Source organism: Cervus elaphus, chromosome 26, assembly GCF_910594005.1.
Source record: "Cervus elaphus chromosome 26, mCerEla1.1, whole genome shotgun sequence".
NCBI classification, from domain to species: Eukaryota; Metazoa; Chordata; class Mammalia; order Artiodactyla; family Cervidae; genus Cervus; species Cervus elaphus.
The window spans coordinates 21,317,631-21,345,374 of NC_057840.1; the positions used below are offsets into that span (position 1 = coordinate 21,317,631).

General features: G+C 40.4%; 1 protein-coding gene across 7 annotated transcripts in view; it reads right to left on the reverse strand.

The window, feature by feature from the left end:
• Nucleotides 1-1,975: 1,975 nt before the first annotated feature.
• MAP7 (microtubule associated protein 7) overlaps nucleotides 1,976-27,744 on the reverse strand; it is a 171,532-nt gene continuing 145,763 nt past the window's right edge. For 4 of the 7 annotated variants that reach the window (XM_043888117.1, XM_043888118.1, XM_043888114.1 and 1 more), the window contains 11 exons: nucleotides 23,333-23,484; nucleotides 17,938-18,053; nucleotides 17,324-17,607; nucleotides 14,794-15,016; nucleotides 13,181-13,352; nucleotides 12,851-12,952; nucleotides 12,236-12,286; nucleotides 12,086-12,143; nucleotides 9,212-9,311; nucleotides 5,518-5,741; nucleotides 1,976-3,431 (listed from right to left, as the gene is read on the reverse strand). In XM_043888117.1, coding sequence (XP_043744052.1) covers nucleotides 3,421-3,431; nucleotides 5,518-5,741; nucleotides 9,212-9,311; nucleotides 12,086-12,143; nucleotides 12,236-12,286; nucleotides 12,851-12,952; nucleotides 13,181-13,352; nucleotides 14,794-15,016; nucleotides 17,324-17,607; nucleotides 17,938-18,053; nucleotides 23,333-23,484 — 1,493 coding nt within the window. In that variant the 3' untranslated portion in view covers nucleotides 1,976-3,420. Of the gene's footprint in view, nucleotides 3,432-5,517; nucleotides 5,742-9,211; nucleotides 9,312-12,085; nucleotides 12,144-12,235; nucleotides 12,287-12,850; nucleotides 12,953-13,180; nucleotides 13,353-14,793; nucleotides 15,017-17,323; nucleotides 17,608-17,937; nucleotides 18,054-23,332; nucleotides 23,485-26,576; nucleotides 26,605-27,744 lie in introns of those variants that run through there. The other 3 variants (XM_043888120.1, XM_043888116.1, XM_043888121.1) reach the window with 2 other exon arrangements.

Here is a 27,744-nt window from a genome sequence, read left to right on the forward strand (position 1 = left end):
ATCATTTCCATTAGTTAAAAAAAAAATGCAAAAGATGGTTCCATTTATTGGTGCCTGTGACTCTTTGTGACCCCATGGACTGTAGCCTGCCAGGCTCCTCTGTCCATGGAATTCTCTAGGCAAGAATACTGGAGTGAGTTGCCATTTTTCCTCTAGTTAATATGCAATAATTTACTTCAAAACACTTTAACGTATACTTTGTGATGCATGTGTATGTTGTTGTTCAGTTGTTAAGTCGTGTCCAACTCTTTGTGACTCCATGGACCATACATAGCATGCCAGGCCTCCCTATCCCTATCTCCCGGAGTTTGCTCAAGTTCATGTTCATTGAATCAGTGATGCTATCCAACCATCTCTTCTTCTGCTGTCCTCTTCTCCTTTTGCTTTCAATCATCAGGGTCTTTTCCAGTGAGTCAACTCTTCACATTACGTGGCCAGAGTATTGGAGCTTCAGCACCAGTCCCTCCAATGAGTATTTAGGATTGATTTACTTTAAGATTGACTGGTTTGATCTTCTTGCTGTTGAAGAGACTCTCCAGAGTATATATACATGTATATATAAGCTATATATGTTTAATCTTACCATGGGGGTAGGACAGATACGATTTGAAAGACCCCAATCTGGTGGCTTTAAACCTTGCTATCTAAATCTGTATCACTGTTAATCAGCAGAAAGGATGTTAGTAACTTTTCATTAGTGAATGGAGCTTGAAAGATGAGTGGTTGTCTAGAAAGGCTGAGAGGGAATATGCATGAGGTAAAAGAATATGGCAGATCCTGCAAGCTCAGGACTTTTAATTAGCACTGTAGGTGTAGAGTTCTGGGGGTTCGCCTTCCTATAACCCACCCATTTAGGACTGTGCTTCCTGATCCAATCAGCTTACCTAATCCTGCCTTTAGAATATCACTGTGCTCCTACCTGCTGTGAGGCAAATCATAATCCCACAGATACCTTGATGGTTTTGAGAAGGAACTTCCTCAAGCTTTCCAAAGATCATTCTGTGAATTAATGTTTGTTCATGTGAAAGAACTGTTTTAGATTTGCTTCTATTAGAATATACCACCAGGTAGTGAAGTTATGCCAGAGAAGGCAATGGCACCCTACTCCGGTACTCTCACCTGGAAAATCCCATGGACGGAGGAGCCTGGTGGGCTGCAGTCCATGGGGTTGTGAAGAGTTGGACACGACTGAATGACTTCACTTTCACTTTTCACTTTCATGCACTGGAGAAGGAAATGGCACCCCACTCCAGTGTTCTTGCCTGGAGAATCCCAGGGACGGGGGAGCCTGGTGGGCTGCCGTCTATGGGGTCGCACAGAGTCGGACATGACTGAAGCGACTTAGCAGCAGCAGCAGTGAAGTTATGCAAGAGGAAACATATAGTCTTACCGTCCAGTAAAGGTTGGTGGCTATCTACCAAATGAACATGTGACTGGTGACTAAAACAGACTGCAATGGTGTGGAAAAACACCACACTTTTTGTAGAAACAAAAAGCCCATGCACCTTCATGCCATGGATCCCTGAGACCCTCCCTTAATGTAGTCCCTACTGAGCACCTTTTTAAGATCAGAAGTAGATATGTACTGATCTAAAGGGGCTGGAGAGAAAGCAATCCAATTGTTGTAAAGGCAGTGTGGCTAACAAAATAAGAGTTAACAATTTTCTATCACTTCTAATTAAAACTTGATTACTTAGAGACTTTCAGTTTGCTAATGATTTTGCGCAAGTTAAATATAAATAAAAAAAGGAAAACCTAGCAAAAACTGAATTCCTGCTCTAAATTTTAAAGAAACCTATTCTGTATGCCTGTTCAGAGGAAGATGGTTGAGGTTAAGTGAAGAACAATTGGAAAACTCGAGAATCAACCTAAGTACAGTTATAACATGAGAAACTTAAAAGTAAAACTATGTCAAACACATTTTATTTGGTGTTTTCATGCTAGGTCAATCTAAACAACAACAACAACGACCCAATTTGAACAGATTTTCTTTTAATATGACTATGTGTACATGGACAACTGAGAACAGGGAAAACCCCCAAATTAATGTTTTAACAAATTACAGCTGTTACTAAAGATGGTACGTTGGGATTTTAAGGAAACAGTCCAATAAATGAACAGCCCCTCATTCAACCTAATTAACCAACCCCTCTTTTAATAAAAGCACACTCTAGTGGCAGAAGTTTATCAGTTTTTAAAAATACTCCATAATAAAACATGTGTTTCCTCAATGTTTTCTCTCCTTCAGTATTTAGTTACTAACAGTCTCTCAAATGATAAAATAAAATTGAATTTATATCATCAAATGAAAGTGCAAGTTTGTATAGCCAAGCTCAGCAGCAGAAGTGAAGGGTGAAAGCTGATGGATGTCACACAGAACAAGGACCTTCATGAAGGTGTCCTGCAGTGTCCTGGGTGCAAACACAGTCAACAATTCCATCATTTTTTTCATTGCTCTTAAACGAGCAAAACCAAATTCTTTTTTTTTTTTTATTTAAAGAAATAGTAAATCTTTATTCCCTCGCACATAATTTGAGATCCGGTAAGGCAAAGATAAGTCCCACCATCACTGGGGACAGCAGCAATAAACAGACTTCAGAAATAGCCCTGAATTATCAGCAACATTCTCTCACGGTAATATAAGGAATGCATCTCATAAATCAAATCTGCAATGTTATCACATTGTTCTAATTTATTTGATTAGTTTCTCTGAAAAACTTTATAAATACATTATTTAAGAGGACAGTAAATTATTTTCTTGCTCTAGAAAAAATAATTTTTTCACATTTTAAAACTCGAGTACGCTTTAGCAAAAAAGATGCAAGAAGAATGGGACAGCGGGGTTTGCAGAATGTCCATGTACAAGTTGCATTTACAGGAACCTGGTAATCTGCCTCTACAAATAGAGCTCTTTGCAATAATATTTTAACAAACAGGCTTAATTTAAACACCTCTCCTATTGACTCTACCTGTGGAACCAAGAGGTACTTATATTTTCAAGTATTATATTGTAAAAGGTAAAAATTTCTGTGTCAATTTTACATGTTAGCATTTAAAGACCAAAATATCTATGTGAAAAATCATGCCTACTCAGCCCATTTTTGATAGCCAAATGGTCTCATCTTTTAAAGAATGCAGAAAAATATTGATTTCCTAAGAAGAAGCACACTGGAAAAAGCCATTTTAAAGTACTGAAGAACAAGGAGCATTTTTTTTTTTTTTCTCTACTGGCGAAAATTATTAGAAAAGCTTTCCAGTCTGTTGTCTTTAGCTAGTTTTAATAAAATCTTTTCAAAATGATGGTCAAGAAATCTTTAGAAAACTGGAGGAAGGGAAGATGCTCCTTTGTAGCATGGAAGGAATTCCATTAACTGTAGAAATTCTTTTTAAATTTCTGCTTTGGTTCTTCAGAAGAAATGCTCATATAACTTCTATATTAGGAGACAAGAAAGAACAGATTAATATGACATTTACCTAAAGTCTTAGAAAATACTACAGTAATATCTTATCAATATGTTCCTAAAACTTTACCATGCTTTTTATACACTGTCTTACATAAGAACAGGCAATTTTATAAGGATCCCTGGTCTTCTATCTAAATGAATTCTACCACTAATAGGAAAACACATGTCCTTTCTTTAACTTAGGCTATATATCATTTGCTTTTTCAAACTGTGTAAGTCAGTTGTACTTTGCTTTGAGATTAGAAACTTTACATTCATTGGTGTTCAATCCTCAGTACCTGATGCTTCAGGCTCCAGTCATATGTTGAAGCTGAAATAAATGATGGTTGACAAGTAGCCATGAACAAAAACAACCCCTAACACCACCTACTAATGCAGACGCTGGACTATGTTCCTAGAAAAGAGTGGGAAATGAAATGAGAGGTAAATCATTAAATCACCTTTAAATCAAACGGTGATTTAAAACCTGGCAAATCAAACAGAAAGTCATCTGAACATTCCTTACATCTCTGTGAATCTCTGACATGACAAAGTAGGAAGCTGTACCAGGGGTGCTTCCATCAACACATAGGTAATCAGATTGTTCTCAAACGCTTAATTTAACAGAATGTCAGGTGTTAATAGCTTTCATTTACAGTGGACCTTCTTCCTTTCACAATCTAAAAAAGCAGATCACTAAAGAAAAGTTACAGGCCCAAAGTGTGTATAAAGGTTCAAAATTGGCTTTTTCAACCAGTTTTAAACTGGAAAATATTTGTTAGATCTAATATATTTAATATATTTATATCTAAAAATATTTGTTGCAATCTAATACAAAACAATTTGACCACAAGTAATGCTTTATCAACTCATCTAAACATCCTGAATTTGCCTGGCGCTGTTCAATATGTGAAAGTGAGGTGCTGGGAGAGAGAGAAGTTGATAGAATTTGAAGAGGTTTGAAAAGAGATGAAGCTGGATTATCCAATTTCTTCTTGAGCCTGATGAGATTGTGCTGTTCAGTCACTAGGAGCACTGAGCTGGCAATTTTTTATGTTGTTATTTCTCTGGGTCCTGTAAAGGTACTGTTCTTTTTGCACAATGACTTCAGCTTAAGTGTAAGTCCCGGAGGGTCTAAGAGAGTCAACAGCTGCAGTCACTCAACTAGGAATGGAAGGCCCCTGGGCTCAGTATACTCCTATACTGGTCCTGTTCCCTAAATTGTTACCTCATTACACGTAAAAAGGACAATAATGTATTATCCCAGGTTGCTGTGCCAAACAAGAGAAAAGTCACAGGAGAACATGCTTAAAGTGAAAAAAGTGACTGTGTTAGTTGCTCAGTCGTGTCCACTTTTTGCAACCCTATCGACTGCAGCCCGCCAGGCTCCTCTGTCCATGGGGTTCTCCAGGCAAGAAAACAGGAGTGGGTAGCCATTCCCTTCTCCAGGGGATCTTCCCGACCCAGGGACTGAATCCGGGTCTCCTGCATTGCAGGGGGATTCTTTACCATCTGAGCCACATGTTGGCAGTCTTCAAATATCTTTAGAACCGAGAAAGATGGGATAGAAACCAAACAAACCTTGTCTCCAGTGGACAGAACTTGGTTCAGTGGCCACTCAGTTATGGTTAAGTTTTTGTCTTACTGTGAAGCGTGTTCTGACCAGCAGTGTCTCTGGGCAATGAATGTTGCTCTTTGAGGGGAGTACAGATACCCACAGGTGCTACAGACTGAATTTCTACCCTGAGTGGGAGGAAAGGAGGGGCCCTAGAAGTTGCCCAACACAACTCAAAACTCAGTTTCTATGACCCATGCAGTCTTTTCCATGAGGCATGTTTGGTCCCTTGAGGGACAAAGCGTGCCAGTCTCACAGCAGAAGGTTCACTCCCTCTTAAGCGTTAGTCATTCAGTCATGGCTGACTCTTCGCGATTCCACGGACCACAGCCCACCAGGCTCCTCTGTCCATGGATTCTTCAGGGAAGAATACTGGGGTGGGTTGCCATTCCCTTCTCCTTCCCTCTTCGCTGTCACCTACTTCTGACGTTTACTGAAGGAAGTTTGAGGCAAGCTTACCTGCTGTCTGTTGTGTCTGAACACCGTCTACCTGAGGCAGGGGCCCAAGTGTCCCTTCATCGTCAAAGGCCAAAATTGGATTCAAAGGAATATCTGGATTCTCACTGTTGGTGACATCTAGTCTGGACGGTTTAGATCCAATGGGTAAGTTTATAATTTCTTCAAAATTTTCATTCTGAACTGATATTCCATTTTCACTTGGTTGTTTTTCCAAACTGGGAGTACTAGGGAGTTGGAAATATCAAAATTAAAGGAGTTAGTATTAAAACTGGAAAACAGTTTTAGGACAACCCAAAACTTTTATAATAAATCAGAATGACATCATTTTTTAATGAAAATGGTGAGCTCCAACATATTTATACTTTAAAAACAGATTTTTTAAAAATAATCAAATGGAACAATTTATCAATTAGAATAGATCATTATCAATAATTCTACATACATTTAACAATTTCTACTGCAGGCATTTTACATCCCTTTGTCTGATAAAAATAGCCCTTATTAGGATCTTTACTTCAAGGATGCTGCTGCTGCTAAGTCGCTTCAGTCGTGTCTGACTCTGTGCGACCCCATAGACGGCAGCCCACCAGGCTCCCCCGTCCCTGAGATTCTCCAGGCAAGAACACTGGAGTGGGTTGGTTGCCATTTCCTTCTCCAATGCAAGAAAGTGAAAAGTGAAAGTGAAGTCGCTCATGTCCGACTCTTAGCGACCCCATGGACTGCAGCCTACCGGGCTCCTCTGTCCACGGGATTTTCCAGGCAAGAGTACTGGAGTGGGGTGCCATTGCCTTCTTCAACTTCAAGGATGAGGGGATTATAACTTGGGTGTGAGGGGAATAATTTGCACAAGTTGCACAAGTACTGAGAGACAGTCTGCATTCCAGACTGGCTACAGGATTTCTGGTCCTGTGTTTTTCTCATAATGCTATTTTGTACACTGCCTGGCTATTCAAATTCTTTCTGGCTATCTCCAGCTTCCTAAAACATGAACATAATTGTATAGGTTAATTGTTCTAGACCAACCTTCTCATCTTTGCCCCTTAACTCTCCTCTGACCCTACCTCGATTCTTATCAATTCATGCTTAATATCTCGGATTTTTAAGATACATTCAATTGGCCATGAAATCCTTAAGCTTTTACCTGTAATTTCTTTTAGGTTTTTTGATCCCTCTACACACTGCACAACCAAATCAGTAGCCCTTTTTAGGTTATATGTTCATTATTATGCTTTACAATGTGATAAAACAATGCCTGTGCATTGAACAGATGCTAGATTAATTTTACTGTTGATTTTACCTGACTGCAGCAGTAAACATATTTGCAAGCTTCATGATTTGTTCAGTGCTCATAAGAAAATGACCCTGCTTGACAAGAGTTAGTCTTCAAATGGAAAATGAGGCAAAAATTGTGAATGTTTTAACTTTTAATATACATTGATCATTAACTGAATGTTTAGCTATAGACAGGTCTATGGAAGAGATCAGAAAATCAGGTCTCTGTCAGTAATGCCAGCAACTTGAACTTTAGCAAGTTAGTCTTTTTTCCATCTCCTTCCCAAATGGTGAAAATGAAGCTAATATACATCCAATCTTTCCACTGTCCCCCTCCCTCTTTTTTTTTTTTTTTTTGAGGAATCTTTGCTTCTCTGCCCCTGTACTGAGGATATAGTTTACTTTCCTCAGTCAGTGAGATATATTTATTTCGTGGAACATATTCTAAAGCATTTCTGATTTGGATATTTTGGTATATTTTTTGTTAACTATTAAACCTCTTCTTTTAGGAGAAAAATAAAGATGCCTGACCTAACTGCATCACAAGGCATTGCAGGGTACAGTGAAAATATTATTTGTAGAGTGCTGTGGACAAGAACATAAAATTATTATACAGATTCAGACTATGACGGCATGGTGCTTTCTCACTATCATACCATGGAACTGAGAGGAAGCTTGGCATCACAGTCTACATGAATGTGCATGTATGCACACACACCAAATGCCTGCCATCCTATTCTTTCCCAATATGAGTAGGCTTTCTGTAAGCAGGGAGAGTTTCGGTTCTCATCCCACAGAGATTTTTAAGTAGAAGTTTTGGCAAAAGAAGAATACATCTTCAAAGCCCTTGTTCCTTGACAATGTCAACTCTGTCACCTTCCAGGCCTGCGTGTGCTGACAAGTTATAATGGCAACACCAACCCCAGGTTTGACTCAACAGCTGACTTCATTTTCCCCTTCCACTACTACCCAACCACTCCACCCAGTCTTGTTAACAGAGGAATAATCATACCATATGCTTTGGATGAGCAATTATTAAATGTTCAGAGGACACAGTGATATGCAAAAACTATAAAACTGAAGCTCAAGTTGCTGAGGTTAGGGTTTATGGATCCTCTTTAAGGTATGAGAACCAGCTTTTGAATTCCCTTTCTTTGGCTTACATTCGAGGTTGAAGCTGGATGCAAGACTTTTCGAGGTATGTTTCAGGTTCTTATACAATGATTGATCACTTGGTGATTTTACCACTGAAGAGAGTCAGCTAATGTATAAGCTAATTTTATTCCCTGGAGAGAATTATCTATGGCTTAAAAAAGTTATTCCTTGTTATAATAATGGGGTACTCTCTGCAGTACTTTTTATAGGAGTTGGAAATGAATATTTTATTTGAAAATCAAACTAATTTAAAAATGAAATATTACTTAATATGTATCAGATAATTTTGAAAATTTATTCAACATAATAAAAAGCTTATTGTTAAGGTATCTCTTCAGAAAATTGTGGGGTTTTTTGGAATTGTAAGTGGGCAAAATAAAAAATGTTTACTGTCCCAGAAAGATATACAAAGATACCCTATGACACCTTAGGATGACTTGTCTTTTCATTGCTGCCAATACTATAGAACATGTGGTATATGTTTTTAGATTAAGAATTTATATATATCAACCATTATGCCATATACCTTAAACTTACACAGTGCTATATGTCAATCACATCTCAATATAACTGGGAAAAAGAAAGATCTTAGATCTTAAGACATATTGTTCTATCAATTAAAGGAAAATTAATTTGAGGAGCTTCAATTCTCTTATGGTATCTAAAGCTGGCATTAGAGACAGAACTTTTTTCATGTTTGAGGGAGCGCTGTTAAAATCCTGTCAATATAAATGCAAGGGAAGAGAAAGGTAATCTTCTGTCAACCCACACTTCTTAACTATTGTTAGCAACCATTTGTTTCCTCGTAGGAAGTCCTACTATTGGCATAAGAAATACTGGCATCTAAATTACTTTTACTAAGGAACAAACCTGTGATTCACTATAATATTATATATAGTAAAAATACAGCTGTTATATATCATCAAAGTGTGTGAAGATGGTCTAGGATCATGCCAAAGATATATAAAGGAAAGTAACAAATTATTCCCTATAATTTGATTAAATAGCCACACAAAAACCTCACCATCATATTTAGCAAGTTCAAGAAAAGACATTTTCCTTTTCTCAGATTACAAAATTACTACCTCTAACCAAAATAATGAACCTAAATATAATAAATCTGCATGTTAAAACTCTGAAATTCTGTCTGGCCCCAGAAAATTCTGGTGGGGTTTGGTGGAGCCAAGGGTGGGGGGGCGGGATGGTTAGACAAAAACGGTCACGCTTTGCTCTAAGTGCTAAGAAAAGCCCCAGTTGTCTGACTCACCTGTCCACAGTCACTGTTGACTGGTGAGAGGTAACCACATGGGTGCTGGCCTCTGGTTCCTCTGATCCTGGAGAGTTTGTCATATTTGGAAGTGTAGATACTGTGGGACATAGCAAAGATGATAGGATAAAGGGTTACTACTACTCGACCATCAAACCCAAAGCCCAGCAGCCAGAATGCTTGGATTTATGTCCTGGCTCTGCCACTTACCAGCTGTGTGACCTTGGGCAAGCCGTAAATGCGCTGTGCCTTGGTTTCCTCGTGGATAACAGTGCCTACCTCATAGGTGACTGTGAGAAGTAAATGTACTTAGAACACTGCACGGAACATTGTAAGGGTGGAAACTAGGGCTGCTATTATTTTTGCCTGCACCCAATTGATTTTGGGCAAAATATGTAATATTGAAATCACAGCAATTGATGAAGACAGTAGTATGTTGACTTGGCCAAGCTGATGCTGAACAAATGATTACTGAAGGCTTTGGAGCAAATAATCATGAGACACCCTAAGTGGTGACAAGTGGCTTTACCCTATTTGGTAAAACTCAGTTTAGTTCCAGTCACATTTAAGAATGGTGTGGATTTCACACATGGAGGGCCAGGGAATTGTACCTAACCATGCTACCTAGTCATTCAGTGCTCCCTGCTGGAGTCTAGCGTAAGCCAACAGTATTGATAAGTGACTTTAAAATCTGGGCCAGGTTTATATAAAGTCTTATAAAACTTACATAGATCATCATTTCAGGGACCTTTGTGGCAGTTTATGGTTTCAGCTTGATGTCAGAGAATAAGTAAAATAGTTCCAAAGTGTTATTTCACAGCCTAGTACAAACTGAATAAAATACTTCCAGGCGTACACAGAACTTAGTAACTGAAGCAAAGAGATTGATTACTTAAAAGCTGTCCAAATTTGCAAAGTTGGTAACAGCTTCTGAGAAGACTTCTGATAGGTCTGCAAATTCCACCTGCTGGCCTAGCCTACCATTTAGCCCTCAACCACATGAGAGACTGGGAGAAGAGGAACATGTGTTAGATAATCCTCAGGCCTCTTTCTAGCAGTTTTAAATCAAACTGATTATTAGTGATGATAAACACAGGTATGATGACTGACAAGTTTCACCTTGCCTCTCACCATTGTTTGTTACAGAAGTGAGGTAAAAAGAATATCAAAAGAATTGATCAGGAAATAGCAGAAAGAAGAAAGACTGGGGGAAAAAAAAACAAAATACTAGGAACTGTTTGTTTGGCTCTGCACAATCTACAGCATCAGCTCCTCAAATAATCCTGAGTGGGTACAATTCACACCCTAAAATGCGCATTCTGATCACTCACTGGGTGCCACACCTGCTTCAAGCCTGCGTCTATTACAACATTCCTGGAGACAACCTGTTAAAAATACAGTGGGGTTAGCAGGCAACCATTAAGGCTGTTTTCCAAACAAATATAATTAGGGCATCTTTAAAAGAGCATGGGGACTTCCCTGGTGGTCCAGTGACGGGGAGACTCCATGCTCCCAAGGCAGGGGGCCTGGGTTCAGTTTCTGGTCAGGGAACGAGATCTCACACGATGCAACTGGGAATTCAAATACTGCAACTAAAGATCCTGCCAATACAACTAAGACCTGGTGCAGCCAAACAAATATTTAAAAATAAAAAGAGCATGAAAACACCATTAAGAAGGGATCATGACCTAAAGGACCTAGGAAAGCCTCTACTGAAGTAAAACCAAATCCCTAAACCCCAAATTTCACATTTGAAAATCCCTAGAGTTTATAGAGAATGTTCTTTCATGTAAATCATTTCATTTGTCTTAAAAAAACAAAAAAAAACAGCAAAAGAAACTGAGATATCTCTGGTCCTTTCTCTTCATATTGACATTGCAGATGATGAAAGAAGAAAACTGAATAATGTACTATTGACCAACCACCCTTCTGTAAAATCATGAAGTTTTATTTTTATTTACATCAAATTTGATTTAAAATCACCAAGAAATTAATCATCTCTGGCCAAAGCCTATGGCATATAAACAATTTTTTTTTATGAACAATTTTCTAATGAAATTTCAACAATTTTCAAATTTTAACTGTCTTCTGAAGTCAGAACTTAAATAACATTTAAATCCTTTTCTGAGAACTGCTGTATAAGTACAAAAAGTTTAATGTCCTTAATAGTAAATATAAATACAGGTTCCTTTAGCAGATGGTGACAGTGTTAGTCCTATAGTCGTGTCCGACTCTTTGCGACCCCATGGGCTGTAGCCCACAAGGCTCCTCTGTCCATGGAATTCTCCAGGTAAGACTACTGGAGTGGGTTGCTATTTCCTTCTCCAGGGGATCTTTCTGACCAAGGGATCAAGTCCAGGTCTCCAAGTGATATTTAACCGTATATTCAAAGAAAATTAATTTTAATCTGTGTATATACTGAAGAAAGAAATGGCAACCCACCCCAGTATTTTTGCCTGGAAAATCCCATGACAGGAGCCTGGTGGGTTATAGGCCATGGGGTCACAAGAGTTGCATGTGACTTAGTGACTAAACCATCCACCACTATACATACCTATAAAGGCATATATATCAGATATGGACACAAAAATATATACATATCGAAGAAGTATATGATGTAAAATGACTTAAGATATCAAACACTCCATTAGAGTATAACCAAATGTGGAAAAGAATCTAGAAATGCTAGAGATTTTTAGGTAAAGGGGATTTATTTGTAGATTAGATGAGATACACCTAAGCGTCTGTGAATGAATGAGTTTATTTTTAAATCAATGCTTTTTAAAATCATTTATTTTTAAATCAATGCTTATCTTGACCTCTAGAGTCAATTCAAAAATTCTGCATTTGAATTGAGTTCACTGAAATACATACCTGTTTCTCCAGAGGGAGTTCCCTTGGTTATATCTCCATTTCTCTGATCAACAGTTTTCTAGCCAAGAAAAAAAGACTTTTTAATGTTAAAATTAGAAGTTAAAAAAAAAAAGCCATTAAGAATAGTTTTTAAAATGGCCATCTGAATACCTTATCTGAAGCTTCTGTTCTTCTGGTTCTTTTCATAATCTCCTCAAGTCGCTACAAGAAAAGGAAGAACCTAACAAACAGATCCGATAAAGGAAGAAAACTAGCCTGGTGCATTTCACTGACTAAGCAAATGCAGAGCATTGAAACATGTCTACTATTTTGGGAAAATACTGTCTTTGTCTTAACTGGAGTTATTAAAAGAAGTTAATAGTAAAGAACCTGCCTGCCAATGCAGGAGACATAAGAGACACAGGTTCAGTCCCTGATTTGGGAAGATCCCCTGGAGGAGGAAATGGTACCCACTCCAGCCTGGAGAATCCTGTGGGCAGAGGAGCCTGGAGGGTTTCGGTCCATAGGGTCGCAAAGAGTCGGACCCAGCAACTTGGCACAGTACACACACAAAAGCGTTGGAACTGGCTTAGGCCACATGAAGGAAGTGACTGTTTTTGGTGAGGACTGAAACACCAAGACCGACTTCTTTGGAGGAGAATACTGAGCTATTTTAGAGAACCTAGAATGGGCAAGACATTTGTTTTCTGAAGGTGGTGAGCCCGTCTCTCGATCTCTAGCCTGCTTCATTCTAGGAAGAATCAGAACAGTGAATGTCCCAAATACCTTCTTCCTCTCCAGGCGCTCTTGCTCTTCTCTCTGGAAATGCTTCTCCCGCTCCTGCCGGACCCTCTCTGCTTCTTCCCGAACACGAGCTTCTTCTTCCTTCTGAAAATAAGAAGTCGGCGTCGGCTTCGTAGGGAGAAGCTGGCTTTGCCCGCTGCCCCGAAATGCCGGGGCACAGGACGCAAGGACTAGGATGGCGCGCAGGAGGCTCAGGGCGGTCCTCACCACACGCTGGACACCTTGCGCTGCTCCTCTGCGCTGCCCCTCGCGCCGTCCCGAGCCGGGGCTGCGCCGCCGACCCGCTGCCCAGCCCGGGCCGGACCCCGCTACCTGTTTCCGGATGCGCTCCATCTCCTCCCGCTCGCGCCGGGCCCGCTCCTCCTCCTGCCGCCGCTGCTGCTCTTCCCGCTCCCGGGCTAGCTCAGCTTCCAGCTGGCGGGCCTCCTCCTCTCGGCGGCTCCTCTCTTCAGCTACCTTCTGGGCCAGTTCTTCTCGCTTTTGTCTGGAAAAAAGACCAACCCAGACAAAGAAACGTGAGGGGAGTTCCTTGGCGAGGCTGGAGCTTGTGGTTATCTCAAGGACGGTTTGTTGGGAGGTCTCCCACAGCCTCCACTTGGATACATGTGAGGCCACTCTCTCTCCTCGACCTCTTATTGCCTCCTGGGAAGCAGAAGCAAAATGGAACCACTCATATTCTGAGGGCAGCTTGTGTTTTTAAGGATCTGCAATGTAACTATCTTTAGAGGCTCAGACTTGTTCAATCCAATAATGTTAACTTTTTAGTAAAGAATTTAACAGTTCCCTCCCAGTCTCCGCCAATAAATAAAAGCTATAATGTTCTGCGGCAGGACAGGGTAAGATGGACCATGTAAGCTCCCTTTTGGGACCAAGGGTAGGGCATGTCCAAGATGGTGGCCCAGCATACTTTCCTGAGAAGCAGTTCTGCTTATAATTGAAGAACAATTATATTAATATTAGGTAGTTAGAAAACAGGAGTCCAAAATGGCTAGGGCTAAAAGATAAGGAAGGGAAAAGCCTGCGAAAATAGAACAAGGGAAGATCCGGGGGCTCTCTCTCTCTCTCCCCCCATCCCTCCCGGAGCTGCGGTGCTCTTCTCTTCGCGTCTTTGGGTCGACATGCCCTCATGCCTTGAAGATGGATTTTCCTGCTTTATCTAAATAAAATAGAGCTGTAACACTGATTTGTCTAAGAGCTATAACTCAGTCCGTTCGAGACCTGAGAGCTATAACACGGTCTGTCCAAGACCCGAGAGCTGTGACATGCCGAGGGCTTTAATGTCCATCACTCCAAATCTTTGGTGTGACGAGAGAAGAACCAAGGAGCATAAACTCGCCTGACGTTAAATTAGCCTTATTCGCTCCAGAAGGAGGCCAGCTAAGCAAAGTGCCCCTGGCGTGCTGTCTGACAGGCAGTCATGGGGCGTTTTATCTCCCAGCAGCTACCCTCTGAGAGGAATTCTATCTGGAAAGAAGAAAAGATGAACTTCTGTTACACAGCTTTAATAAGATAATGAGGAAACATGGAGATGAGCGAGATGTTAGATTAAAAGAAAACCTCAGACTGTACAACTGTACCTCTACGGTGGTTACAATCATGAAAATATGTGTGTCTGTATATAGGTATGTGTATACATCCACACGCTGTTCAGAGACTGGAAAGGGTGAATCAAAATGTACACACTTTTTGAAATCTGGTTGGATGATGGATGATTTTTTCTTCAAACCTTTCTCCCATCAATTTTGTTGTACTGTCATTATAAAAAGAAAATGTGACTTAAAAAGTTGCTTAGTCATCAGAGGAACACCAGGTGAGAATAATTCTGTAACAACTTATTTAGATTCACCTTCAACACTACTACCACTTCTGACTGAGACTTAATCCAAGGTGTCGCGAGGGTGTCCCGAGCAGTGTCCCTCCGTTACCTTTCGAGCTCTTCCTTCTCCCTCTTCTCCCTCTCCTCCTTCTCTCTCTGCTCTCGGGCCAGCCGCCTCTTCTCAGCCAGCAGCCTTGTGGCCTCTTCTGGGTCGGTGGTCCCCGCAGAGGTTTTCGGAGAAGCACTGGCAGTCAGAGTGTTTGGCGGGGCTGGTGTCGGGGCTGGGGTGGAGGCTGGGGCCGGGGCTGGGGCTGCGGCTGCCGCTGGAGCAGCTGTACAAACAGGTACAAGGAGAAAGCCAATTGGAAACAAAAGCCAAAGAACAAAACAAAAACCAGCATCCCCCAGACCCCAGGCCTAGAATTCATCATGACCAGAGAAAAGGGAATGTTTATTACGGAGTCCTCAGGGTTTCACCGTATTCTATCTGTAACCGGGCAACAGGTAACAAAAAGCTTCATGTGCCAGTGAGACATCCACAGCTGACACTGTCACTGAGTCTTATTTTTACACAGTTAAATCACTTAACAACACATATCAAACGTGTACTGAATATACAGCCTCACGTTAGGTTCTGTAGGAAGTTGTAACCCTAACAAAAAAAGAAGATGAGAGCTCCCATTTGCCTTTCATTGCGTTAAAAAAAAAAAATTCCTTCTCTTAAGTGACTATCATTAGAGGACTAAAGCCTTTCTATGACCATGGCCAGTGTCCCTACTACAAGCCCAGGTTCAGGCTGGGAAGACGACAGTCAAGAGATCCCTTCCAACTAATAAAAATAAATGGGAAAAAAAAAAAAAGAGATCCCTTCGGTCCACCCGGCATTGTGTCCAGGCCCTAGAAGGAATGAGCCGGCATCCGTGCTCCTTAGACACAGCAGGTCTTCACTGCCAGTCCTGATGCGAACGTGCAAGACTAGAGCAGTTCTCTGACCTTACCTGGATGCAGAGAAAGTACCTAGAGGGCTTGTGCCACAGGGAACCCTCCCAACCCCCAACCCCAGGCACCATGGTGAGATGCACCTGACCACTCCAGACCCTCCTTTCAAGACTTACACTTCTCCTGCTCCCACAAGTTTTTTCTTTGCCCTCAGGACATTTTTTTGGCCTTTCTCTTCTCCCACTTTACACATAAACAGATACTGGACTCTCCCATTCCCTTAACAACATTATCGTTTGTCTTGAGTCATCTATTCTTTCTCTGCCCTCACCCTCTATCTTCAAATTAAGTTTCAAAGAGAAAACTTTTGGATGAAGAGTTTTCAGCAAGATGTACTGAATTTCTAGCTCCAGGTGATTTTTAAACTTCTAGACAGCATCTGGTTAGTCTGGTAGAGATGAGATCCACTGGGTCTTCTGGAAAAAGTTCTGACCTCTGTCAGTCACACAGGCTAATAAGCCAGTGGTCCTCAAACTACAGTACATGTAGGATGTGAAGTATAAGTGAAGTGTTAGTTGCGCAGTCATGTCTGACTCTTTGCAACCCCATGGACTATAGTCCACAAGGCTCCTCTGTCCATGAGGTTCTCCAGGCAAGAATACTGGAGTGGGTAGCCATTCCCTTCTCCAGGGGATCTTCCCGACCCAGGGATCGAACCTGTGTCTCCCATATTGCAGGCAGATTCTTTACTGTCTGAGCTACCAGGGAAGCCCCCACACAGGATAACTGCCACTGTTTTATCTGGCAATCCTGCGCAGGAGTCAGACGAGCTTAGTATCAGACTCCATGGATCCACAACATATCCTGAATCAACAGGTCTGAGGTAGGCGCAGGGTTCTATAGTATGAAACATTATAAATGTGGTTGAAAAATGTTTCCATAAATTTTTTTTGAAAATCTTCCTTCTAAAAGGTAGAGACTAATCCCCTCCAATTGAGTGTGCTTTGAAGCTAGTGACCTGCTTCTAATGAACTGTGTGACGGAAATCGTGACTTCTGTGTATGTGAGATTTCTGAGATTAGGCATGAAAGATACTGTAGGCTTCTTGTGTTTCCCCCAGGTCACTCAGCTGGGGAAAACCAACAGAGCAAGCAGACAGACTGTGTGGCCATCAGATAACCCTATGGCAAGGTCCATGTGTCAGGAAAGGACGGCCACTTGCCAACAGCCCTGCGTGTGAGTCATCCTCTAACAACTCAGCTAAGCTGCTCTCAAATTCCTCTCCCAAGACCCTGCATGATACAGTTAACTGTCAGTTGTTATAAGCTACAAAGCTTTGGGATAATTTGCTACACAGCAATAGATAAAATGATTCTGATGCAGGTGCTCTGAATACCACATTTTGTCAAATTATTGGACTGAGCCAATGAAAGGAATCCTAAATCATACCTGAAACAAATATGCTGTGGTTCTAACAATAGGCTGTTGGATGGATGATTCCTTCTTTATATGTAAGAAAATTATACTTAAGAAAAGGTCCCCAAATTAGTCTCAGGGTAAAATTTCCAAGTGCCCAAAAAGGAAGCAAAGAAGGGAGGGAAGGAAGAAAGGAAGAGACGAAGGAGGACAGGCCAAGGAAAAGCAGTGCAGGAGACAGGTGCAAGCAGCCGCCAGGGCCCCGCCGGTCAGTGGCTTCCTACCGGGGGCAGCCTCTGCTTCGACTGCTGTCGCCTCTTCAGCTGTGGCCTCTTCTACCTTCACCAGAGGTGTTCTGCCCTTAAGTGAGGGCTCACTGGAAACTTTCTGAGGCTCCTTCTCAGGGTCTTTTCTCTCAGGTTCCACTCTGACTTCTCTCTTGACAGGGCGGATGTTGCCGGGGGAAGGGGGCCGGACCTGAGCAGGGGCAGCTTTGACTGGTCCAGGAGGCGTGGAGGGTGCTGGTCTGGGGGTGCCGGGCAGATGGGGAAAGGACTTGGATGGGAGCCTGGGCAACAGACAAAGAGAAGAGGGAACGTGAGAACAGGCTCGCCAGAACCCACCTTTCTCCACATCTCTACCATGTAATAGTCTTGGAATACCAACACCAAGAGAAATGAAGGTATTTAGCTGTGTGACCATGTCTCTTACATGGCAAACACAGGAGTATTTGCTTTAGAGGCTCATTCCAGGTTTCTTTTTTCTTTCCTCTGAGGAAAAATGTTACTCCCTAAGAGAAAGAAGGCTAAACAGTGTGGGGAGAACAGTTTCTTTTCAGAGGACAGACACTAGTTATCCAACATGGAACAACACTGCCAGGCTCTTATATTTCACTTACCAAAGTCGGGAGGAAGCTGATGATCTGGCTTTGGGATGAGATGGAGACAGAGACCTTTGGCTACCGGATGTGAGGTGGAAGGGTACATTCTCTCTCTCCCTCTCTCTTTTATAGCCCTAAGCTCAGAAAAACACAATAATTAGATTTTTCCACAAGTGGGACAATCACATTCATAGTATTCAACAGTGAAGCTGTAATCCACTGAATGACTTGGAAAATTTCCAGCCTTTGCCATGTATATCCATTCCACCCCAACAAAAGGCCTTTATTAGGTTAAAACTGAACCTTATAATTGAATCAACAAAATCTGACACTAATAAGAAGGTTCTGGGAGTGTGATCTGGATGTGTATTTGTAAAAAAACAAAGCAAAAACACACTTTTAGAAAGAACCTATGCTTTCCATCTAAAACTGCCTGGTCCAAAATCAGTCTGGCTTAGCCCACACAAGTGTCAAAATAAAGGTCACTTCCAGCTTATTCTCCCTACCTTTGTCTCTTTTAATTCTTTAGCATTTTTCTTTTTTTCACCTTGGAACACACTACCGCTCAGTCTTTTTTTTTTTTTAATTTTCATGTCTGCTACATCAGACATTAATTTTTCTTTATATTAATGTTATACAAACAAGTCTATCCTTACCTAGTGCCCTCTTGCCCTTGAAGGAAAAGTCAGACTCAAGGTGAAGAATTTTAGCTATTTTTGGCCTTCTTCATTAGGGATGAAATGGGAATCTGACAGTGGGCTGAAATATGAGTCCTCCTCTGACTGAATACTAGGAATTAGCCAGAGAAATGACACCTTTCCTAGGCTGAAATGGGCAAAAGGAAACCCAGAAGTGTTCTGATAAAGTCAACCAAGACAAAAACCAAACAAGGAACACGGCAGGAGACTCATTCCAAGTGTCTAAAACAGCTGACAGTGTCCTGCGAGGGCAATGAATGCTTGCTGGAGACACCTGTGTGGGTGTCTAGCAGTCCCTCACTCAGTGGGATCCTTGCAGGAACTCAGACTGAGGGTGTTAGGGAAGAGACAGAACATCATCTAGCTTCAGGGTACATTCTTTTTTCTCCTTCCTGCCTGGCTTAAGCATCACCTACCTTCTCCATGCCCCCGCCACCGCCCCCCCTGCCCCTCAACTTGTTCCCTTCAGCATTTCTTCTAACTGCTTCTCTTTTCCTTAGTAGCATCCTAACTGATGGCCTGGACTATAGGTGGGGGAAAACAGCTCAATGTCAAATAATACTCAACGGTTCCCCAGAATTTCTAAATAAAACAAATGAAGGATGGGGCAGGAAAGAGCTTCACAGGGCATGTGCCCCCTCTGTATCACTTGCAGCTGCATGACTGCTTTCTGTCCCCATCTCTGGTACCAGAAGGCAGGAGGCAGAGTCTCGGAGAACAGCTGCAGTCCTTGGGGAGCTGAAGCAGCAGCCACCATATGGAGCCCTCTTTGCAAGTGTACAGGGTGGCAGTTATGCTTCCCTTCCCAAGGGAGCTTGGGGTTAAGTAGTTGAATTGCTTTTCTCTTTCTCAAAACATTTTAATGTGGTTAAAGTCACAAATGTCTTCCAAATGTCTTTCTGTTGGTCTTAGACTCAATCACTTATTTGAGTTCCACACATGTGAAGGTGCTCCTAATTCTTATCCTGATCTGAGTTAATAGCCAGTGGTTTGTATAATAATCTTTCCTGTTAACACTTTCCACAAGACTAAGGTGGAAACACACACACACACAGCAAGCTGCCCATGTCAATGGTCTGGACAATTTACCAGCAGGACAAAGACTTTAATTTTACAGTTAGAGTTAGGTTTAGAATACAAATAACCTACAAGAGAGACAATATAAACAGATATTCCAAGGTAGCACTGTACAAAAGAATTGGGGTGATAGTAATATTCTGCATCTACACTGAATAAAATGGTAGCTACTAGCCACATTTGGCTATTTGAATTTGGACCTAAATTAATTAAAATTTAATGTTAACTTCAGTCTCATAAATGTATTTCAAGTGCTCAAGAGCAGTCAGTTGAATTTAGATAAACCAAATAAAATTTAAAAGAAAATTAGCAAAACAATACCATTTACAACATCATCAAAAAAAGAATATGTAGCAATAAACTGAACCTAGGACATGGGAGATGTCTATGGTAAAAACTAGAAGGAACTGCTGAAAGAAATTAAAGAAGATGCAACTAAATGGGAAAATCTCTTATGTTCATAGGCTGGAAGACTCGTTATTGCTAATATATCACTATTACCCAAAGCAATCTATAGAATCAATATACTCTCTATCAAAAGGCCACATCATTTTTTTTTTTTTGGCAGAAATAGAAAACTCCATCCTAAATTCATGTAGAATCTCAAGGGACCCTGAATAGACAAAACAGTCAAAAAAAGAACAAAGTTGGAAGTCACACTTTCTGGTTTTAGAACATATTACAAAGCAATGATAATCAAAACAATATGGTACTGGCATAAAAACAGACTTACAGACCAATGGGACAGAATAGACCACCAAAAATAAACCCTTGAGTATATGGTCAAAGAAGCCTTGACAAAGGTGCCAAGACCATGTAATGGGGAAAAGATAGCCTATTCAACAAACAGTGCTGGGAAAACTACATATCAACATGCAAAACAATGTAGTTGAAACCTTACCTTACACCACATACCTTATACCATATATAAAAATGAACTCAAAATGCTTAGAAAACCTAAATGCTAAGACTTCAAACTATAAAATTCCCAGAAAAAAAAAAAAGTGGGGAGAGTCCTAATATTGGATTTGGTAATAATTTCTTGGATAGGACACCAAAAGCACATGCAACAACAACAAAAAAATAGAAAAATGGGACTACAAACTTAAAACCTGCATCAAAGGATACAATCAACAGAGTAAGAAGGCAACCTAAAGAATGAGAGGAAATATTTGCAAATCATATATCTGATAAGGAATATCCATAATATATAAAAACTCCAATAAAAATTAAAAAGATTAAAAAACTAAAGATTAAAAATATGGGCAAGGGACTTGATTGGAGTTTTCGCCAAAGACAATATACAGATGGCCAACAAGCATATAGAAAGATGCTCAATATCACTGACTATTAGAGAAATGCAAATCAAAACCATAATGAGATCATCTCACACTCCTTAGGCTACTGTTTAAAAAACAAAACAAATATTGCTGATGATGTGAAAAAGTGGAAGATCTTGTACCTTGTTGGTTACAATGTAAATAAATGGTATTGTCACTATGAAAAACAGTATAGCAGTTACTTAAACAATTAAAAATAAAATTACCATAATATCCAACAATCAGGTACATATTCAAAAGAACCGAAGGCAGGATCTCAAAGAGATATCTGCATACCCATGTTCATAGCCATGCTGTTCACAATATCCAAAAGGAAGAAGCAACTCAAATGTCCATCAACAGGTGAACAGATTAACTAAATGTGGTGTGTCAACACATATGTGTGTGCATGCACATACACAATGGAGTGTTACTAGTCTTGAAAAGAATGAAAATCCTGTCACATGCTACAACATGGAAGGACAGACTTAAGGATATTATGCTAAGTGCAAGTAGTCAGTCACAAAAGACAAATGCAGTATGGTTTCATTCATGTGAGGTATCTAGTATAATCAAATTCATAGGGGCAGAAAGTAAAATGGTGCTTACCAGGAGCTGAGGGCTAAGGAAATCGAAAGTTATTGCTTAGTGGGTACAGTTTCAGTTTTGCAAGATTTAAAAAGTTCTGGAGATTGGTTGCAAAACGAGGCAAATATACTTAACACTTCTGAACTGTGCACTTAAAAACAGTTGAGAAGGTAAATTTTGGTTTTTTGTCACAATTAAAAATTGTTTAAAAGATAAATTTCAAATTTGATCTGTCAGTCTCATTAGTCACATTTTCAAGTGCTTGGTTGACTTCTGCAGTGCAGCTCTGGAATATAAATTATGTGAGTCGTTTTCTGACAGTAAGTATTTGCCTAAATATTTAATTGTAAAGAAATGAAAAGGCAGCCAATAGATCAAATACAGAAAGAAAGAGGCACGGAAAAGACAAAAGAAAACCGGTGAGAAAACACAGGGTGTGGATCAAGTGATGACAAATCCCTCTCATTTAATCTGTTGGAGGATCGGCTCTCACACTTCCCTCCTGGTGTGTTAATTTCCTTTTAGTCTCTAACAAGATATTTTTCCTTTGGTAAACACTTTTCCCTACCCAGTAAGTATCCAGTGTTCAGGGCCAAAGCTCTTCTGCTTGACTATTGCCATTTAGCCACAGCTAGGCTTTCTGAAGCACCAACATGCTAATGATGGTAAACTTCCCAGACTTCAAAGGTAGTTTCACTTCTGGCTTCAAGGGCTGGAGGTTTGACTCAATCATGAATTAAATGTTGATTCCTGAAAGCTTGAGGGGCATGAAAGAAAACTGTCTATAGGCAAAGCCATCAACCTCTCACAACTCTTGAATTATCCTCAAAGGTCTAAGCAAAATCCTTTTAAGTGTCCATCAGCTTTATACATTTGAACTGCTCTGGGAAGTTAAGATTGAAAAAAGCATTGTTCCAGCCTTTCATGGGTCATTCTACTACCATGACAGAGGGGCAATGAGATCTCCTGGTACTGGGGGGTCCTTTAACACTAAAATACAAATGTCTACATCTTTCAACAAGTGCCAAATAATACACGGCTTAAAGAAAAAGAAATATTCCTGGAGATATACAAGTGACTTCATTGCATTTACAGCATGGTGAAAATTGAGGTTAGTCCAGCCACCCTGCCAGTAACAACAAGTACAAATTATATTCTTCACTTGCAAAATGTGACTCTCTAAACAGAGCCCAACAGCCTTTCAAGAATTACTTAGCAGGTAATTAGTGTTTTCAAAATACTTTGTCACTATATTTTAAGATCTGGGCCTTGACACGGATTAGCTAAACAGACAAAAAGTCTTTATCTTGCTTTTTAGTGAACCGCATTTAGACTGCAGCCAGCTTCTGGATATGGTTGGAATCAAATGCAAAGGCAGCAGTCCAGGCCCACTTCTCCTTCAAAGCTTTTCTTACTTTCACACATAAAGTATGCTGGTATTGCACTGATGTGTTTGGAAGCACTCAGATGCAGTCCAGCCACTCAGACATGCTTGGACAAAGAGCGGTTTTCATCTTCAAATTTAGATTTTCTGTGGGAGTAGAATCCCCAGGTGGGAACGAAGTGCAGGGGCAGGATCACTCAGCCAGGCAGACGCAAGACTGGCGGGGTGGACGCGATGATGGAGGTCGGCATGGCCGGCTCTGACATCCGCGCCGCCCCTCGGGGCGCTGTCCGCTCTGCCCCAGGACAGCACGGACTCACCGGCCTTGCTTCCCAAGAGCTACTCACCGCTGCGCCATGAACAGTCCTCCTTCGCGCGGAGCCCTCGGGTGGTGTTACAAAGAATTTTGGTCGCTCCTGTGGGTTTCTAGAGTGTGCGGCTCTGTAGGGCGTGATGTTGATGGGGCTGCAAGATGCTGAACGAGGACAATTGGGGGTAACTAGGGTGCAGGTGATTGTTTTACACACAAGAGTGCCAGAGGAGCAGTTGAAGGAAAGCCAAAAGCAGGATCGGGACAAGGAGCAGAGATAGAGAGAAAAGTGGGGAGAAGCGTTATTACCTACAGGCCTCCAGAACCATCACGCTCAATTCTCCTCACGGTCCTATGTCCAAAAGGAGGGCACGTCCAAGTGAAAAATCAGGAATATATAAACTATTTGGCTACTGAAATACTTTAACTAAAGAGATAGACGTCAGCCAGACAGAAAGCAATGGCCTTATATTCCTATAAACAGATGGTTCTGGTAAAATGCTATATTAGCGACAGATAATTTTAAGATGAGGATTGTTTATAATCAGATTTTTCCTAATTAGCTTTCAGATGGAACAAAAGGTGGAAAGACAGCAAGTGAGCAAGCAGGCAAGCAAGATATATTGCAGCTATTCTGGGAGTAAAATTCAGCAGCCAGTGGGGAAAAAAAGCAACTGAATTTTTAAAATGTTAAATGACCAAGTCTCATCAGGTGTTAAGACTTGCTACAAGAATAACTAATAATTTCCAGAAAAAAAATTCTGTAAATGTTTTACCTACTTAAAGGCAAATCAAATGCATGCTTTTGGGTTTTTTCCCAAAAGCCAAGGCATCGGATGGTTCATAACAAGCAGAGGAACGTATAGGGAAATGGGATGTCATCATTTAAAACGGTGAAGAGAACATGAATATGTTAGAATTGCCAAAAATAAAGTTGAATCGTGAACAGCTGTTATAATCATGAATAACTTATAGTTTTACTTAAGATGAGATTTTTGTTTTGTGAAAACCACATACTTTCTGACCTTACTTTCAAAGGAACATTGTCATTAATCAAGTGGTTGATTCTGAGTAACAATGGGGTTAAAGAAATTCACAGAACACTGCATAGGTATCAGACATATGGGTACTAATGATCCAAGGTTCATTTTCATATTTCATCCAGAAATCTCATTTTCTAGGGAAATAAGACAAACATGACTACTGAAAGAAATACTATGTGTCTGGACCATGTTATGACTTTACCCAACCCTCGCCATTGTAGCAACTCTTTAAAGAAACTATTACATCAACTGAATATAATAGTATTAAGTTAATAAATTCAAAACTCAAAAGTTCATAAGACAAATTCAAAGTAATCTTAATTTCAGAATTATGGTTAAAAATATGTTATTTTGGTTTACTCTATAGACAGAAAGTCCATCAGATTGCATCTTCACCCTTGTGTTCTCTTTCATTAAATGCCTTGCAGTATCTTGTGGTTATCACTGAATGGTCAAGGCAGTGGATTGCCTGGAAACGGCACTCTTTTCCCATCATCTGAAAACAGAACTCTTATTTCTTGGATAAGCTGAAACACTTTGCATTCCCTCAGTTCTCCTCAAAAGATATATGTCTTACTTGCAAACTGACATAAAGCTCTGCTTCAGACCTTAATGGTGAAGGAAGTTTCCTTTATGTTGTGAAGGAGACCCTCTCGTCGTTTGGCTTACTGTGACCACAGGCAAAGCGATTTGAAAACTTATCCTTTTCTTAAGTGCCACAACAAAGCACTTGTCCTTCCCAGACAAGGAAAGAGTTCATTAATGCAAACCCCTTCCAATCCAATCCAATGCCTTTAAAGATGAACATCCTAGCACAAGGCACTTGTGTTGGATTAATGAGCAAGAGAGGTACACACAGCCCAGGGCACAGCCAGAGGTCATTAAGCGCTCAACGATCAAGCAACCCTAGAAGACAGCCTTTCTCTGAGGCCATGGATCTGACACTGAAAATGGAATGAAGCCCAGAAATATGATTTCTTTTTCCTCTAGTGGGAAGTAATAATTTCAAGGGGGTATCTATGGAACATTTCCTGAGACCATCATGGCTGTAAACCAATCTCATCATGTCTTTGGTTGATTGTTTATTACAGTGCTGAGTGAATATGAAGGAAAGAAAGAAACCTACCTGATGTAGTCTATACAAAAATCCTCGAATTTAATTGTTCAAGAAATATTGTCTGGTTAATTCTAAGGAGACTACATTTCATGGAATTCATTGCTGTTCTTAACAGCAACTACTTAAAAACCTGAAACCTTTAAATCAATAGTTCTAATGATCTTGCCTTTCTGAAGGAAAAAGAAGAGTGATATTTGTTTTTTTCTCCATAGAGGGCCCTCCATATCCCAAAGTAGTCTTATTAAATATAAAGTTTCTTTTATGGAAATGTCTTTGAGCAAGTCTTCCACAATATCTGTATTTCTTTCTACTCTTGGTAGCAAGTATGCATTAATTTAACTCATTTGGTATTTTCTGTTTGAAATAATGGCTGCAGAGGAAAGATAATGCAGTTCACGTGGTTGTTGTGCAGCAGAGAGAATGGCAGAACATTATAGTAGAATAATAACATTTATGAAGTGCTTACTATGTGCAGGTCCTATCCTAAGCTTCTTTTTGCTTATGTTAATTCACTTAATCCTGAGCTCCAATAATCACATGTATCTTAAATGTATTTTTAAAAAATGGGCAAGGAAAAATCAACCCAAAGCAGTGGTCACAAATGAAACATATGTGACTGCTTTCCAATTTTCAACTGCTCTTATTACTTGTTCTGGGAATTTACAATCACCGGACACCCTAGGGGTGAGGGTGGCTGTTTTGATCTGCTATTATAACCCTGGCTCTAGATGTAGGTCATCCTCTTGCCAATGGCAATTGGATATAAGGTGAACTGAAGGAATGACATTAAAAATAGGAAGACAAGAAAAAAAAAATCAAGGAGAGGAGCTGGAAAAATAAAAGTTGATGGGAAAAGTGTTTTTGACAAGATAAATGTGAGAGACATTAAAACAAATAATTTCAAACCGAAAATTTTAAACACCAGTTTGGGTTCATTAAATATAAGCTGTATCAATGCAATAATAGGTAACAATGATCTAAGGAATGTATTAATAAAACAAACAAGTAAAGGCTATGTATGGCATTGCTTCACATTAAAATAAATGACAAAAATGTATCAGTTTGTGAAAAGAAGGATGTAAAAGTTGCAAACAAGAGCCAGTTAGCAGATTAAAAAGCACCTTGATTGAGCATAACGATGTCGGAAGGTGGAAAGATGGGCAAGTCAAATGGGTGGAAAATGAGGAAATGGTGTTGGAAGAGACTAGAGGAACAGTAGACAAAAGTTAGTGATGACAGAAATAGCAAAGGAAGACAGTTATATTTTTTAGCTGTAAGGCAGTCCTTTAGTATGAAGCAACACACAGTGGAGGTTCAGAAGCACAAGAGACAGACTATTTGGAGCCTATAAAACATGACTGAAAAGCAGTTTCAAAGGTTCTTCAATTAGCTGGACATAAAGAAAAGCTTTCATGACTTGTATGTAAGTACAACACAATGGGCATAAAAATAAATTATCTTGTACTTTTTCCTCCAGAAAAATCTCAGACGCAATGTGACAGCTGACAGAAGAGTTGCTTTACAGAAAACACAGATCGCTGTGGTCCAGCTAGTTGAGTGCATGATGGTACACACAGCTTCACAAGCGTGCCAAGGACAGAAGCACATCTAAGATCTAGTCCACCTCAGCGGCTCTGGTGCAAGTCACTGACTGTCAAGCTCTTGCTTTCCACAGGAAGGTGGTGGGAATGCCTATGCTTGCTTTCTTGACTGCCTCCCAGGGGTACTGTGAGAAGTCAAGTTGATGCTAGCTCCCTGGGCACTATAGATGAAAGACATCATAAAACTACCAAGAGTTATTATTCAAAAAAAAAAAGAGGGTTAGTTAACATGAAGAGGCTTGCAAAGGCAAAGCCTTTTTAAAGGGAGCTTTATGAGGAGGCAATGCAGTTTCCTACATACCAAAGATGAGGGCTGGTCACATGGATATTTGGGAAAACCTACGTCAACTCACTGTGAGGAGACACTGCCAAAAGCCTAATATGTATGTTTCTTTCCAGCTAGGTGTAGACTATATGAACTTCTCATTAAACCAATTAGCTCATTCAGGCATGTTTTACATTTTTAAAAAGTAGAGGAGTTATAACTAATTGTAATAACTAGTACTTGGCACATTTTACATATTTTCAAAGTAATGTTACAACTAAGAACACTGTAATTAGCCTTCTCCACAACTCTTAGAGTTTTGAAAGGGTACTATTCCTCGATTACATATAAAAGCCCGGCCCAGGGAGGATAAGTGGCTAGCCCACGGCCACATTTATGAAACACTATGCTTAAACAGGCTTG